The following is a 17,998-nucleotide window of genomic DNA, read 5'->3' as shown; positions in this document are numbered from 1 at the left end:
AGTAGGCTAATGCATTACTACTGGGAACTAAATGTTTATCCATTGCTACAAAAGCCAGTGAGCTGCAGCGACTGAGCTGGAGTACCAACAGACAAACTAAATCCTTGCATTTTTATGCCATTTTCCCATATTATAACAGTCCCCTCACAACAAACACATAATCACAGCAAGAGATTCGGTTTATAACCTTGGCACGGTGCCAGAGAGGAGCATAATTAGTAATGGTGGTGTGTACGGGGAAGACAGCCAGATGCAAGTATTCAGATGAAGGCTAATACCATAATGATATTATCAAACTCATCTGTGAAATGAGTAAATCAAACATAAGCAAGGGGCATGGTGAGTGGTTTTATAAGAAATGTAGTCTGGCAAAACCATGCATCCATATCCATGCATAAATAGCTTTCTGATCGCACGGCTGACACCATTACACAGTCATGCAGAAGTGCAGTTTATATGTAGCCTGATCGGGAACACGGTCCGTAATAATAAAGCTGGCACTTTCTAATAATTACGCTGGGTATGGCGTGGTAACAATTGTCTCATTAATTTTTCCATTTTTATTTTTTACAAGTATTTGCCAGCTTCAAGTTGATGCGTATTCTTAGATCGATCCAAATCTATGGTGATACAAGTATTGAGTTATTACTTGCAGTAACTGAGGAACCACTGAGGTTCATGGACCTGTGTTGAAAATCCCCATTTCTTTTAATGTTTATTCTACTCTACGGTCCTTCCGTGTATGATATGACATTATCAGAAGTCGTCATGGCTGGCAGTCATTGCTCAACAGACTCCACAGAATACCCAACTGAAAACACGTGATACTGCTGGTTCAAATTGACCTTATGCAGATGATGGCTTATATAAGCCTAATTGTAAATTTCAAGAGATAAATATGTATATATATGTATGATATATCACCCATATGGCATGTACTCTTAAACCTGAATACATACTTTACAAAGATAAAATGCTATTTTCTAAAATTCATTCATCCAAAATTTTAACCGAAGAACCCCCTTTTACAAACGGTTTCCCTTCAACTAAACCTGTATTTCACAAAAACCACAAAGCAAAAAAAAAAAAAAAACCCCAATCAAAATAACAACCACAACAGTAACTGTAAAAGTTGAGTTATGCCACAACACAAATGCAGAGTAGACAACGTTAAACAAGGCATATCACCACCGCACTGACAGTATGAGCGACACCAAGCGACACAACATTTGACAAAACTTGACATTGCCACACGTGAGAGAGAGCTTACTTCCTGTAGGGATCAAGTCCCTGTCTGGAATGAAGAGTTTATACCCATAATGCTTCTCTAGGACATCGGGGAGGATCTCCAGGGCAAAACGCTCCTCCTCTCTGGTCTCCTGACTCCACTGGTCCGGGTCCACTTTTGTGTAGGACAGGTAAGCGTCATAGTCTTTGTTATCTGCATGTTAAGGTGGGGATGGAGTGGACGGACACAGAGATGGGTAAAATCAAAGATTAATTTGGTCCAGGGAGAGGGAATAAAGGCATGATTTCAGCACGCCGACTAAAATGCAAGTCTGTACTCTTGCATCTCTGAATACATCATGTTCTCAAAACAAATCATGCCTTAATTAAATGCTTTGATTCCTTTTATGATTTGGAAATGATGTTCCTATTTCAAAAAGCTAATTTATGCAAAGCTATACCCCTAATGTTCAGAGTATAATATTCAAACTGAATTATACAGAGCTATTCGTTCATATGGACCCTTCACTAAGACAGGATCCCCGCTTTACACCGACCTCTGGGCACTTCAGCCCATCTGAGCGTTTTTCATTATACCACTCTCCCCACTGACCAATAATGTTACCTTGATAGCTACTTTACCCGCTGCAAGAAAAACAAATTAGACTCCAGCCTGAGTTAAATACCTAAGATGTGCTGGCCAGCACATGGCATGGCTCCATCACCCACATGAAAGATCTGATTGATGACAGATTTGAAAATACAAAGAGGGAAAGTGAGAAAGGTGGGAGGACTTTAATGTTCCGTCTCGGCTGCACTTTGCAACAATGACTCGGGAGGATGAAGATGCAGGAATGGAAATTAGATATCCCAGCGCCACCTGCTACGGGAAGGAGATAACAGCGTTTTTCTCTGACTGAGGCTGTTCTTAAAGCTGACTGAACAAGAAAACCACTTCATTAATGAGATTAATGTGATTTTATCCTTCCACAGGTGTTGGAAGGTGAAGTTCATGCTTTTTAACTTCCCCTGATCTTCCGATGTATTTCAGTGCTTTCGATTTTAGTCTGTGGCATTGATGTAAACTGCGGTAAATACAGTGTACAATTATATATGTACAAATTTCAAAGGTGTGGTAAGAAAGGTTACTGTAGGACAGTTCCCCCAGGCTGAGAAAAGGACAGAAAACAGCACAATCCATCTGCAGCTCTGATTTTTTTGGTTTATAGATCCTTCAGATTTGCATTTTGCTGGTCGCCAACTTGATTTTTTTGTTTTTGCAACTGAGAGTAATTCTGTAGGGATGAGACAGTGGAGGTGGACATGACCAAAGACTGGATGAGATTTAAAAATCATTATGTTTGCCTCAGTCTTCAACACCACATAGTCAGCTAATGAAAACATTTCTTTGAAAAGCCACAGGAGCCAAGGCCAGGGTCAAATGGGACCCACAAACACTTCCAACCATAACATGTCTAGGTTCTCAGTCATCCAGGTCATGGTCAATTCTTGTCAATATCTTCTTCTCATAGCAACTGGAAATATCAACTGGAAGCAAATCAAGTCCAGTTGTTACAAGAAGATTTTGATTAGAAACATCCAAAGCTACAGCAGTCGTAGCTGAATCCTATATCAAAGTTCTAGCTGTATAAACATTCAGCCACCATAAAGTTTGCTTGAAACCTCTTTTCTTTTCAGTACAAAGCTTTTTATTTCTGTTATAAAGTTCAGTGTTCAAGATGAGGATCTCAGCGCACTGACTCAGGATCAATTACTGGAATGGCCTTCTTCTGATATGAGATTTTATCAATCTTGCGCTTGGTGACTGTCAACAAGATTCACCCCTTTCCCTGAGGGTAATCTTGATATCTGACAAGAGCGCGCAAGCCATGACACCGTATAATTAATCTATCTCATTTCATAACACCAAGTAATTTGACAACTTTGAGGCCTTCTAAAAATAAATAAATTGTCACCTAGCAATCACTCAGTATAACTGTAACTTTGCTAACATTGACATAAATCTCCATCTTGTTTCTCCCTGGTACTTTTTTAAACAGAAGCTGCATGGGCAGATCATGTGCTGTTTTACTGGAGCTGCTTCACTTTTCTCCAGCGTAAATGATCGAGGGAGGGGAAGAAGGAGAGGTGGAGAGTAAATCTTGAGGGCAGGATGACCTCATGCTTACATTCTTAGATGTGATTCCTAAAGGAGGACTGTACTGCACACATCTCAAGAACATTTTGTTGTTGGTGTGTAGGAAGGACAGGTGCAAGGGTGGCAGCTTCACTGAAATGATCTTCACTGAAAGTGGGGGTTTATTTCATATATATGTGTGCATTGAGAGCCCACAGTTATACTGTGAGGTCTCGAACTCACACTAGAGAGTGTTCAAGGAATCGGAGGTATAATCTGTGGAACATAAGAATATCCTCGGTCTCCTGAACATTGAATAGAAAGGAACATAGAACAGCTCTGAAGGAACAAAATGACAAGGGGTGGATCGCTAATGAGCAGTTGTTATTTAAACTTTTAAACTTGCCCACCCTCCCCTCTTTTTTTATATTCTGTAATTTCATTTGGCCACTAAGATATTGGCCCTTTAGACAGTAGAATGCAGACAACCTCTGATATATAGGGATTCAATTTGATTTGGTTCAGCCCTGAGTGCTTTGTTTGCATACATGATTTTCTGTTCCACAGATTTTCCACATCTTTTCAGATGATATGCCCAGTCGAAATCACTGCATCCCCAGAAGAAAGAGCTTCAACACAAATTTGAGCAGAATGATTTCTTGGGTGGCCATTGTGATTTATTTTTAGTTGGAGTGTCTTGTTCCCTGGCTAGAGTGCAAATCACTCATTAATAATATTATTCATAGGAAGACAGAAAATATGGTCCTAGTTAATAATTCTGGTACAAAATTTCTGAATTCTAATTTGAAGGACTCCCCAGCCTTTTTGTGAAATTCACCATGCTGTTTTTTATCTAATCTTCTCGGTACTGTGCTTTTTATTCTGAAATAATTGCATAACTAATTAATTGTTTCAATCAGCACACATCGACTCAAGTAAATGTGCAAAGTAGGAAGCGAATGCAAGCTTGAGAAATACAATAAATAGTTTTGATGAATATTTACTTGGGTTTAAAAGGGTACACAGAGTATAACATCTAGTCGGGTCTAATGTCTCTGTCTTTCACCATTTCTTTTTGTTTGATTTAAATGGAAATTCCAACAAAGATGAGAGGCAATCTCCAGTAGATAAGCTTCACTCAGCACTTTTACTTGACGAATGATGGAAGTTTCCGGCAAAAGATATTCTTTCCTGTTTCCTATCTGTTTTGATTTGACTGCACCCTGTGTTTAATCATCCGGAAGTCACATTCAGAGATCTTTAAGGATTGCTATGAATATACCATATACCTCTATTTTCCCAGGAAAGTATTGTAACAGTTTCTTCTCAAATTGCTAAAGTCAACACTGACAATGTTCTTGCATAGTCAAGTCTTTTGGGGCAAATTAAACTAATGTCTCCAGAAATATACAGAACCACATCTTTTCAAGTCAAGTTCACAAGTCCACATTTTCAAATATTTATACGTTGCCAGACATGAAAGCATTTTAGTTTTCTCCTTTTTGTTCTTTGGTTGCGCTATTAAATTACATTTCAGAAATGTCACCATTCTGTGTTGTACCATGATTGTTTCTGTGAACTGCATAACTTCAAAAAACAATATAGCCGACAATATAACAATATAGTGCGAGATAATGTCTGGCTTCATCCTTCGGTGAACTACTACACAGCTGTAAACATTTCCGACACTCTTCCCAGGAATATACATGAAAACCTCATTTCCAAGCAGTACTGACATTCCTTAATAACCTCCCTTGGACATTGTCATCATGAAGCCTGGTATTGATTTCACTGACACTCACACAATATGACAGCTGAATGGTCTTGAACTAAATTCTGCTACTGACAAATTGCTGACAACCCAGTTGATTGTTACATAAAGCTTGGAATGTCACATCTAGCAGAAAAAACGAAGACAGGCATTCAATTAGTTGTTGGATTGGCCGCAGCGAAACACATTTCGAGGCACTTTCTTGGCAGGGGGGAATGAGTTATGTAGAAGGCCAAAAAAAAATCTCTGTGCACAGGATTCTTTGACTAAAGGTTTTTAATGATGAAAATATGTCCATGTTTAAGTGGATCTAGCATGTATCTTTCTCTTTTCCTGTTAGTGGAGTTGTTGCCATAGAGATGAGGGTTTCTTTTAAGCATAACCTGCCTCTGAGCAGCAGCAGATTTTGCTCCTCTTGACTGGGGCCATTTCTACTTGGGCTCTTATCTAATGCCTAAGCTTCACCATTACACTGTCATTGGAACTCAGAGACAACCGAAAGTGTGTGTATGCTTGCAAATGTATCTACACCCATTGAGGCACTGAAGTGATCTAATTGACCGTGGCATAGAGGAAAGTATCAAGGGTCTCTTGAGAGTTGCATAGGCAGTGTGCTGTGTCTTATTGAACCTGATCCCTTTATACTGGAGTACAAATTGAAAATCTGTTTCCCTCTCAAACCATTCACTTGGGTGGCACAATTAGAAGAGACAATTGCTGTTTGGCACTAGGTTCAAGGCCTGGCCTTTTTTCCCCCTTCTTCTTGTTTTCAAAACAACTGACTGTAGGCCATCCATTGCAGAAAAGCACTGCTGGGATCCCAAAACAGATAATGACTTTCAATAAATAGTCTGACAAAGAAGTGACAGTAAGACAGAGCTGGAGGGCGGGTGATGAGAGGGTTTGGGCAGCTTACTTTTTTACCTTTTAATGTGCATAACTCTTTCCACAATGTATCATCCTCTGAGGTAATCCTATTCCGCAGAATTCATCATGGCACCTGTACTTGTGACTCATTACAAGGGACTCAAATTAAAACTCTCCTTGTCTCAGTCTGCAGCCAAGATGCATTCACCAGACCCAATCCTTCGCAACGACCCATGTGGCCTTTGTGTGAATGTTTTCTTTTTCTGACATTCAAGTGCTATTTAGTTTTATAGACAGTGCTCCCCAGGATGTTATCCTCCCACCCTTCCACAGATTCATGAACAGCGGGCATTTAAATGAGCAGAATAAGACCTCAACATTTGGCTTTCCATTTCAAAGGCTATTTGATTGTTGGCTGTTGGTCACAATTCCTTGGCAATTTCTCTTTGATTAGATAAGACAGGAAAGTGTGTCCACCACACGCAACATGAGTGTTTATGCAGCATTAATATCAAAAAACGATCTTGCATGGTCATGCAAGGTCAGGTACACAAGCTCTCAGTGCAGCCAGACCTTAGCATACAGAAAGGGGTATCACTTTTAAAATAAAAAAAATAAATAAAAGAGTTGACAGGCTTTTAATCTAAACTGAAATTAAGACAAAATAGCATCTGACTGACAGTTACAGTCTATAACAATTGTCTGATGTAGGGCAGAAACATGACCCCCTCCTTACTTCATGTTCAGTGACACCTTGTATAATCCCACAATAATTCAAAGTACTCATATTCAAACTGTCTATGAGACACAAACTCTGTAAATTTTTATCTCCTAAATTATGTAATATCCTGCAAAGCTGATACCCTGCTTATTTACTTTGATTTATGCAAATGGTTGTCATTTCATCATATTTTTTATTAGTCTGTGCTATTTAAGTAATTTCATTTTTTACCCTCAGGATTTGATTGAGCACATTTTATTATTGTTATTATTATCATCATTATTAATTTTAACTACTCTTATTATTACCATTATTATTGGGTTTGTATTATTTTAATTTTTATTATTTTAAATCTAGTTTGTCCTTCACTGTTATCTTACTGCTACATTAATTGGTATCTTCTACCTATTTTATATTTATTACAGTATCTTTTTTGGAATATTATGCTTAATGTTCTTTATGCTAACTGTGTCTGCTAGTGCTACTTTTTTCCTTTTCATCTTTTCTGTAAAATCACTTTTAGTCCGTCACTATTACAGTATCTGGATCTCTGTCGTCTCAAATGGAAGGAATGGAATGGAATTGATTGAAGTTGCCATGACTAATTGATGGAGGTAGAAAATCCAAGGTTCATAGCAACAAAAGTCCATGGTCATCGAGATTTTTGTACACTTGAAATATGAGACATGATACGATAAAATAAGAAGAACATATGTTTGATTACAAAGTACATTGGCACCATCTACGGTGATCAAGGTTGTTTTCTGTAAAAGCTATAACGACATTAGATTTGCAAATCGGAGGCTTTGAAATCCACCAAGCAGGGGCAACATCACCCAGAAGTCACACGCTCATATATCATGAAACAGCATTAACCTTTTTTCACTATCCAGGCTCATAATTACTTTTTTAAGAGTGCAGACATAATGTTCGTGACAGGAAGTGATACGTGTCTCTTTCAAGGACTCTTATATCAGTACAGAATGTTTAAACTAAAATTAGCCTGTGTATCACTAAATTGATAAAAATGTGTTTATCAACACAAACAAATGTTATGTACAGTTATATGAACTGAATTGAATTGACCTTTCATCATCCTTAAGTGGGGAAATATCAAGAAAAACAAGGAGAACAGGATAATGGGGGAAGAAGACGAATATGAACAAGAGTCTGTATGTTTGCTGAACAAATCTTTTGTAGCTCATTGCACCAAGCTGCTAAAACTGTGCAATGCTTTCACAACAGAGTAAGGTGCTTTTAAAGCTGCCATTTATCTCATCTTACCTCCATCGATATCCTCACTGCCAAAGTGGTTCCTGTAGAAGAGCATAATCTCGATCCTGTAGCACTTGTACAGCGTGACCAGGCAGATTAGCAGCATCAGAATGGCTCCAAGACCTCCAGCCAGTTCCACGGTGTACATAAGATCAGCTAATGTAGAATGATGATAGAAAAAAAGAAGATGAGACAGTTTTATTCACTTTCTGAAATTAAATTGTCTTTTCAGCATTTACAGTGGGAACATTTCTGGGTTGGATTCAAAGGCCTGGGTAATTTGTACTAATACTAGAAATTCAGGTTTGTTTCATGAAAAAAACAAGTCAGGCCATGAAAAGATGTCACCTGCCACCTTTCATTCTGCTGGTGCTCCAATGGCAAGAATGACCAATTTGCTCTGAACACTTGCAGAACACTTGCGGAACCAAGAAGGAGATGTGGCTGTTTTGTACAAATTAAGAATGTGCCTATAACTAATCTGCTCATCTTTTCTAATTTCTCCAGCTCTTCCTATCCTGTCTGAACTTAGGTCCCTTTAACAATGCATGAGAGTAACCTCCTTCAGATATCTTCTCCCGAGTCCCTGGGCTTTCATTTTGCGGGTCCCCAGGCGGCGTGGCTTGATCTACTGCTGTGGTCTTACTAGACGTCCATCAATTTCTTTGAGTAATGTATCATTTTAGGCTATTATCATATAACTGTCAACGCTACGGGTATTAGTAGTAAGAGACCAGATCAGTAAGAGAACTGTTTCTGTCCCTCCCAACACCTCAGTCACTTGACTTGATTCATCAATACACCTTCTAATACTACTGCTTAGTCATTCCATTTTTGTTGATTAAATTAAACAATTGTTAATGATGACCACCATTAGTACAGATGACCTACAGGGAACCAATGGAAACTGGTTTACTGTAGGTCAAAGGAAAAGAGGAGGAAGATGTGTTCGGGAACAGAGAGAGAAGAGGAAAGGCAAGGGTCTGTGATTGAGAGTAGAGACTTTGAGTATCAGGACTATGACAGGAAAAGGTAGAGAGTTGGTTGACATGATGCAAAGGAGAAAGATGGATATACTGTGTGTCCAGGAGACCAGGTGGAAAGGTAGTAAGGCTAGAAGCTTAGGAGCAGGTTTTAAGTTGTACTATCATGGGACTGACAAGAGGAGAAATGGAGTAGGAGTTATCTTGAAGGAGGAGTTTGTTGGGAATGTTCTGGAGATGAAAAGAATGTTAGATAGACGTATGAGTCTGAAACTGTAACAGTTACAATGACGAAAAGACAGGAGGCAGTGCTTGAGGTCGCCGAGATGAAAATGCTAAGGCTCTATTTGGGAGTGACCGGGATGGATAGGATCAGGAATGAGTCTATCAGAAGAACAGCACAAGTTAGATGTTTTGGAAAGAATGTCAGAGAAGCCAGACTGAGATGGTTCGGTTATGTACAAAGGAGGGATAGTGAATATATTGGTAGACGGATGCAGGAGTTGGAGCTGCCAGGCAGGAGGTCAGGCAGGAAGACCAAAGAGAAGATTTATGTAGGCAGTGAGAGAGGATATAAAGGTAGCTGGTGTGAGGAGGATACAGAGAATAGGGTTAGATGGAGAGGGTTAATTCACTGTGGCAACCCCTGAAGGTAAGAGTAAGAGTGGAGAGGCAGTTGGTCCTGATGATATACCTGTGGGGGTGTGGAAGTGTCTAGGAGAGGCAGTGGTAGACTTTCTGGCTAGATTATTCAACAGGATCTTAGAGAGTGAGAAGATACCTGAAGAATGGAGACGAAGTGTGATGTTGCCCATTTTTAAGAATAAAGGGGATGTGCAGAATTGTAGCAACTATAGAGGGATAAAGGTGATGAGCAACACAATGAAGTTATGGGAAAGAGTAGTGGAAACCAGACTGAGAGCAGAAGTTAGCATTTGTGAACAATGGTGTAGCTTCATGCCTAGAAAGAGTACTACGGATGCAGTATTTGCTTTGAGAATGCTAATAGAAAGTACACAGAAGGCCAGAGGGATTTTGCATTTTTGTAGACCTAGAAAAAGCATATGACAGGGTACCAAGAGAGCAACTCTGGTATTGTATGAGGAAATCAGGAGTGACAGAGAAGTATGTTAGACTGGTGCAGGACATGTATGCTAGCTGTGAGACAGTGGTGATGTGTGCTGTAGGGGTAACAGAGAAGTTCAAGGTGGAGGTGGTACTCCATCAGGGACCAGCTTTGAGCCCCTTCTTGTTTGCAGTGGTGATGGACAGGCTGACAGATGAGGTTGAACAGGAATCTCCAAGGACCATGATCTTTGCAGATGACATTGTGATCTGTAGTGAGAGCAGAGAACAGGTTGAGGAAAATCTAAAGAGGTGGAGATATGCGTTGGAGAGGAGTTAATTTTATTGTAAGTCGCTTTGGATAAAAGCGTCTGCCAAATGCAATGTAATGTAATGTAATGTAATGTAAGGTTAGTCACAACAAGACAGAGTATATGTGTTTGAATGAGAGGAACTCGGGTGGAAGGGTGAGATCAAGAAGTTTGAGGATTTCAGGTGCTTGGGGTCAACAGTTCAGAGCAGTAGAGAGTGTGGAAAAGAGGTGAAGAGACAGGTTCAAGCAGGTTGGAATTGGTGGAGAAAAGTGTCAGGGGTGCTATGTGATAGAAGACTATCGGCCAGAATAAAAGGAAAGGTGTACAAGACAGTGGTTAGACCAGCAATGTTGTATGGCCTAGAAACAGTTACAATGACAAAAAGACAGGAGGCAGAGCTAGAGGCTGCAGAGTTGAAGACACTATAGTTCTCTTTGGGAGTGACCAGGATGGATAGGATCAGGAATGAGTCTATCAGAGGAACAGCACATGTTAGATATTTTGGAGAGAATGTCAGAGAGTCCAGACTGAGATGGTTCGGTCATGTACAGAGGAGGGATAGAGAATATATTGGTAGATGGATGCTGGAATTGGAGCTGCCAGGCGGGAGGTCTAGAGGAAGACAAAAGGGAAGATTTATGAATGTAGTGAGAGAGGATATAAAGGTAGTTGGTGTGAGAGAGGAGGATACAGAGAACAGGGTAAGATGGAGAAGGTTGATTTGCTGTGGCAAACCCTGAAGAGAAAAGCCAAAAGGAAAAAAGAAGATATTTTTAAAGTTGCAACGTCCAACTTTCCTCATCGTATCCTTTGCTATTAGCATGGATGATGACACCCACAAAATGTTCACCACTTCTATACCTGCCCTTTAGTTCTTTGTGGCTTGATTGGACAATGGAAACAGCTAGCCAATCAAGGAACAAGCAAGCCAGCCAGCAGGTAAACCAACCAAACAAACAAACAAAAGCAACATCAAGGAAAAAAGGGAAGCAATATCAAGTGACATATCAGACTGCAATATTTAGGAAGGACAGTTGTGTGTGGTGCTGCAGAAACAGTCCACCCTTTCTGCCGTCTGTCATCCCTGTCGCCTGATATCAACTCAGGAAGGCATCATTGGGAGCTGGATTTTCAGAGTGATCATTGATTGTTATATGTTGCATGCTTTGGAAAGGTCTGTCGGACAGAAATATTCTCTAGAGACCACAGGTGTCAGACTGCCAACATGATGAAAGTTTTCCTTTCCCCTCTCACTGTGAGCGAGAGAACAGCACCCACAGACGGATCTGCAATCAAAAGCAGCGCAGGATTTCCCAGAAACAAATATGACAATACAAGCAAACCTTAACAGCAAACCTTAACACTGGAATTACTTTAATTCATTTTGCATAAAAAAAAATTAATTCAAGGTTTGAAAGGATCCTGTGTTGAATACAGGTGAGGAGTCCAAAGAAAATAAAAGCGATTGACTGAAACACAATTTCTGTGATTAATATTAAAATAATTATTTAACTGTTGCAGTGCTCTGAGCCTGTTAACTTCTTGTATACTTACCACCTGGGATACAATCTGGCTACACATCATCAGGCCGTTATATATGTGTTGGCAAGACTGTATCTATTCTCACAAACTCGTCATCAGATGAATCATTTATGAAGACAGAAAACCCACTCAAATATAGGACAAATATAGAACATCAATGTAATGGGTCGCCTGGATTGCAGTGCCACTGAAATCAAAGCTACCTACCAGAAACAAATTGCATTTAGCTTGCACTATGTGATTCCTTGAGACAGAATATTGGCCCATTAAATGTAGAAGCACTGCTTTCTAATAAGGCTTTTGAGTTGAATTGGACACTTCGTTCTGTTTGGGGACATTGGCACATTCTTGTCTTGGCAACTGGACTTGAATTTCTTCACTTGAAGACATTTCACCCCTCATCCAAAAGGGTTCTTCAGTTCTAATGACCTATGGGAAGTTTCCGAATATAAGAGATTTCCGAATATAATATTATCAAGATTATGGTGGCTTTTTATGTAAATGTAAGAGTTGATCTGCAGAAACTAGGTCTAAGGGGGTTGTTATGCTAGTGCAATGTCATTCGTTGGAACAAAAGAGCAATTTAATGGGATTACCTGGTTGGAATGTGAAAAGGTAAAGCTAAACAAAAACGTGAAACCTGTTGGATCACATGAACTGAGGCTCATCTGGATCTTGCCAGGGGCTGGTTCTGGTGGTGGGTTGTTCCTAGTTGTTTGGAGGGTGCAGATGGGCCTGGTCCGTGTGTGCAAATCCGTCTTAGTATTGATCATAGTAAAGGCGTTGTATGTTTGAAAGGTTGTGTCTGAGGACCCCTCATCTGTTCAGAGATGTTTTTTCTGTTTTGACAAAGGTGGCTTCTTTGACTCCTCTCCAGAACCATCTGTCTTCTTTGGCCAGAATACGGACATTGCTGTCTTCAAATGAATGCCCCTTGTCCTTCGGGTGTAGGTGGACTGCAGAGTCCTGTCCTGAAGTGGTGGCTCTCCTGTGTTGGGCCATCCACTTGCCCCTAGGTTGTTTGGTCTCTCCAGTATAGATGTCATCACAATCCTCAGTGCTAGTGACAGCATATATCACATTCTCTATCTTGTACCTCGGTGTTTTGTCCTCGGGGTGCAATTTTTGCCTCAGGGTGTTGTGGGGTATAGGGTGTTTGTTAAACACCCTTCGGAGTGTCTCTATAACACCACCAACATACGGTCTTCTTCCTGTTCTATGTTCCTGCGCCTGGTGGCTTCTGATTTGGCGAAGGCTCAATTAGGGTAGCCACAGGATCTCAAGGCTTTCCGAGCATGTTGTATCTCAGTCTTGCTTCCTTCCTTGGTTGATGGTCCAGTTGCCCAGACAAGAAAATTTTACAAGAATTCCCATGACCTGGAGGACTGAGAACCTCCACAGACAACATTGGCAAACTTACCATTTTCACATGATGCTAAGGCCAACAAGTTTTGCTCTTCTCACAGCAGTAGGGATATACTATTAGGTGCAGTGTCACAACCAACTGGCAAATATGGTCTTTTATCATTTGTGGCAGCTATATTTGAAGCATGAATGCAAAAGAGCCAAAACAAGAAAGCAAAACATTATATATATATATATGTGTGGCAGGACGAGGATTAAGAATGTAGATGGGGAGTTTCAACTTTATACCTGACACATTGAACCAGAATACATCCTTCAGCTACAGTACTATCAGATGAGAGTCACTTCCCCTAGTGTCTGCCACATATGCGATAGTTTCCCGTTGGTACCATTTGTGCGTTGGTTCTAGTCACTTAGTAGCTCTTTGAAAGGCTAGTGGAACTGAGGTGAAACTATTAGATGACAGTACTTTGTTCAAAACTGTAGTGGCCTGCCTTTGCTAACTGAGGACTGGTCCTCATCTGGCAGGAAAAAAACAACAAAAGTGTGCAATGATGGTTCTCCCCGTTGATTTTTGAGGAGCCTCAAATAATGATAACAATTGATAATTTACAATAATTTTACAGTCAAGTAACTTGAATGAAAAAGCTGAGTTTGTCTTTACCATGAGCCTGATTCTTTATGTTGCGTGCAACTTAATCTTTTGCACTGCAACATTTTGTCCTGGCTACACCTCACAAACTCTGGATAGTTAGCCTTCATTGGCTGACTAATGGACAACAGCAAAAGGCAGGACTTGCTGTGTTGCCACACACACATACATAAACATGGAGAGCGAAGACCTGCGTACATCACCATCAATCAGCGAGGTACATTTAACATCATTGGTGTGCATGACACCCATCCCACTGCAGCGACCATCAGGCTGACAGTTCCCATGATGAGTGATGATGTTCTGGAAAGCTAATGAACGTGGCCCTTGCTGCTTCATCACGCCTGTCCGTGCCATGACCTTCAGGAGTTTTCCGCAGCTGGACAAAGACACATGTTGGCAAACAAGAGTAAAACCAACATGGGCACTGGTTTCCCTCTTGAGCCTGTCATTTGCTACTTGTCTTGGTTTCTTTCTCTGTCTCTTTGAGGAATTATTCTGAAATAGTTTTACCGTTAGTACAGTTTTCACCTGCACCTACAACAGCTTGATCGAACCACTTCAACTTCTCACCATCCCATTCACCTCCACTCTGCCCCCCCTACCCTAAAGGCTGGAGCCAGCAGCCCCTGTAGCAGCAAAGATTAGAGTGGAAGAGGCCAATTCTTCTTAGCCTGGCATCCACACTGTAGCAGCACTGCAGTGGGACAGATTAAGACAAATTAGCTCCTGATGACTAGAAGACTGAGCTTGATGGAGCTACATGGTATAGGGTAATTCATCACCCCTCTCCTTTCCCTATTTCTGCCTCTGTCTCTGCCTGAGAAAGGAGTGACAAATAAATGACGTAAAAATCAGGAATGAAAGATCGGGTGACATGAGTGTGACTGAGCTGAATATCTTATGTTCACAAATCAAAAGTCCACACTATCATATTCAGTGTAAGCAAGTAAACCTGGGAATGTGTTGCTGTGTTAAAATACTGGTAAGGACATTTTGGGAATTCGTAGCTACTTTAAACAAGAATGGAAATGAGACTGCATCATTGTGATCCCCTCACATACACAGCAGACATATTCTGATTGATACGATATAGAAACATGCCTTCTGGGTTTGCCTTCTCGGTGTTGAAATGAGCAGGAAAAGAAGAAAAGGAGCTCCCACTTGGGCACCATCAAATTTATTTGCTGCATTGTGTGTGCCATTTCCGCTTTCAAGAGACATGCGGGCAAAAGTTCGACGCACTTTGAAATGCCACGTAAACACAAACTGGGATTTCTTTGCATCACAGACATGGCAAACATGGGAACGGGTCGATTTGTAATTGACCCGCAATCCAGTGAAGTGCAGGCAAATTTTCTTCGGTTTATACAGAGATTGGGCTGTGCAGCATGAACCCCTTTAATATAGTAAATGGAGAGAAACTGGGCTTCCATCAAAAGCGAGATCCAAATCCTTGAGATTAAAAGGGAGGAAAACTATCTTGCTATGTAAATGTATTCAATACTGACAGCTTTTAAGACTGCAAAGAGTCTCCCGGCTGCACAAAAATATGAAACACTCTCACTTATATAATCACACCTAAGAGTATGCAACTGTTTTTGATATAATCACTAAGTCAACTTTGAAACAGGCATCTTTGATGAGGCAAAAATATTAAAGCCGTCAAATGAGAGGAACAGGGGAGGACATTGGTCATGACATCTGGAGATGAAACATGGGACAATATAAGAGTGAGGATTCGACAGCAAGTCATTACCAAACCATCAAACAGCTTGTCTGGTATCATAGCCTGAGACCCCCGGTCTCAAAGAGCACTTCTTTAGGCCACAGTGAATGACTGTCTTCTCTGCGCTATCAACTATTGTTTTCCCCTCTCAGGCAGCAAAAAACAACCGGTCAATTCCCACAATCCCAGCAGTTCTTCTTTGAACTCTGTAAATTGCTGTGAGACATACTCTGTTACCTGAGTAAAGGCCCATGGCTTTAAATGGTGTTTTTCACTTCCAGTGCTCAAAGAGAGGCATCACTAAAATCAAGGAGTCTCTATCCAATGGCTGGATTCATGACCGAATACCTTAAATCTCCATAACAGACAAATCTGTGGGGGTGTTGTCATACCTTTCTTAGTGAGTTGGATGTTTGCCTGTTGTCGACCGTTACCATTCTCCACATAGCAGGAGTAGTTGCCCAGGTCACTCTCCTCCAGAGAGTCGATGGTCAGAGAAATGGACACCTCTTGTTCTCCCAAGTGCTCCCGGATTGTCCTGTGAGATACAGCAAAAAAATAAAACATGAATTTAGGATCTATTTTATTATCTGATCTATTAATATATTATGAACCCGCACAGCCTCACTGTGAAGAATGTTGATGTTTTTTGTTTTGATTTGTTTGCAGTCCCCCCACCAGGTTAACACAAGGCACATTAAATTTTATTTGATCTTTTTCACTTGTTTGATTGCACTTCAGATTAAAAAAAATAAAATAACATTACATTGAAGATTAAATATTGAAATTTTTGAAATTAATCAGAAAAAGGGGTGGCGATGTTGTGGAAAATTTCTTCAGCAAATTTTTTTATGAAAATAAATAAATGAATAAATAAAATAAAAGAAATAAATGAAATGAATGAATAAATAAATCACTGATTATACAGGACCCAAGTATATAACCTGACACATTCAGGTTGCAAACACCGATGATGTGCTACATTGCTACAGATGGACAGTTTGGTATTTTTATTGCATTTTTAGATGAGGGATGGAAGCTCTAAGAGAAAACCATTTCTCCTTGAAACTATTTCAAAAACGTTAAAGCTTGGATGTGATAGACTGACTCTGGCTGGCTCTATTCTTAAGTTCGGGAAATCTACAAAACAGGCCGATTTAAAGCAATTGAAGACAATTACTCAACCATTTATTGTTATATCAGTGAGGCTGTGGTCATAAATTGCGTTTAAATTGGGTTCAATCGGCAGGCTTGCCATCTCAGGATCGGAGAAGCTGGATTTTCACCTGATCGACTCCTGTCTAACTTTGTCATTACCACAAAGGAAGCCTTTAACCTTAGCAGGTGGTGCCACAGCAGCTCACTGCAACGACTGGAACAAGTATTGATGAGTGCAACATGTGAGGGAGATGCTGAGGGTTTGAGTCAAGAGCAACAGACACAGATATAGCTGCACTAAAGATTCTATCCTCACGTAAAAGAAATGTTACAAATAGCACAACGTTACTGGATAGACAGCTTACTGTCAAATTAATTTTGTCTGTACATTTACTTATGAGCACAGATGGATTCATTGTCAGTACTTCCCTCTCTCTTTGCATGAGTTAGAATTTGACCCCACTTATTGCAGAGTCAGTGGGCCATTGTGAGTCACAGGGCTGTGATTCCTTGAAAGAATTACTTACGGCCTTAAAGCAAAACAACTTCAATAAAAGGGAGAAGCGGAAGCTTCCTTTCCCAAATTTTAATTTCGATCAAGACCGGCGTCCCAATGGATCCATGTCTAGTCATGCCAACTGTGACATAACCATCAAAGTAGCTCCTCATCGTACCAACTCCAGATATTGACGGGATATCATAGCATAGAAAAAAGTATTTGAACAATAGATACCTAATGTAACTACAGATTAAAAAAAGCCACAACAAATGTATTAATTAAGACAAATGAATTAAATACATAAATAGAAACTTTAAAAGTGAAAAAGTCAGCCATCAGGATGAAGTTAAAACAGAGACAAAGGAAACATGTAGTGAAAATGAACAATAGACAATCAACAACAGATCAGGGGTATAAAAAAAGATAACAGAAAGGGGGTTGTACATAGCCTCAGATAAGGGCAAAAAACAACGAATTTAGTTGTCTGAGTAAGATTTAAGAAACGATGTTTTAATAAAACATGGGTAAAAGCGGCTTTATCTAAAGACACCTCAGGAACACCCGTTGACTGCAATTCTTGAGACAGAAATCACAATTCAGACATGAAAGTAATTGCATTGTGACTTCATTCCTGTAGAACAAAGCTTACACGTACCTGGATGGACTAGCAAGAAGGGACAACACCCCCACCCC

The 17,998-nt window shown here is 40.2% G+C and overlaps 1 protein-coding gene across 2 annotated transcripts in view; it reads right to left on the bottom strand.

The window, feature by feature from the left end:
* LOC147233360 (interleukin-1 receptor accessory protein-like 1) overlaps window positions 1–17,998 on the bottom strand; it is a 235,907-nt gene that overhangs the window by 5,972 nt on the left and 211,937 nt on the right. For both annotated transcript variants that reach the window (XM_086148079.1, XM_086148080.1), the window contains exons 8-10: window positions 16,041–16,186; window positions 8,008–8,154; window positions 1,271–1,441 (exon numbers count right to left, since the gene is read on the bottom strand). In XM_086148079.1, the coding sequence (XP_086004205.1) occupies window positions 1,271–1,441; window positions 8,008–8,154; window positions 16,041–16,186 (464 nt within the window). The remainder of the gene's footprint in view (window positions 1–1,270; window positions 1,442–8,007; window positions 8,155–16,040; window positions 16,187–17,998) is intronic.

The sequence above is a fragment of the Fistularia commersonii genome, chromosome 6 (assembly GCF_037954325.1).
Source record: "Fistularia commersonii isolate RoL2024-O1a breed Wild chromosome 6, RoL_Fcom_v1.0, whole genome shotgun sequence".
NCBI classification, from domain to species: domain Eukaryota; kingdom Metazoa; phylum Chordata; class Actinopteri; order Syngnathiformes; family Fistulariidae; genus Fistularia; species Fistularia commersonii.
This window is presented reverse-complemented; position numbering and strand designations above follow the sequence as displayed.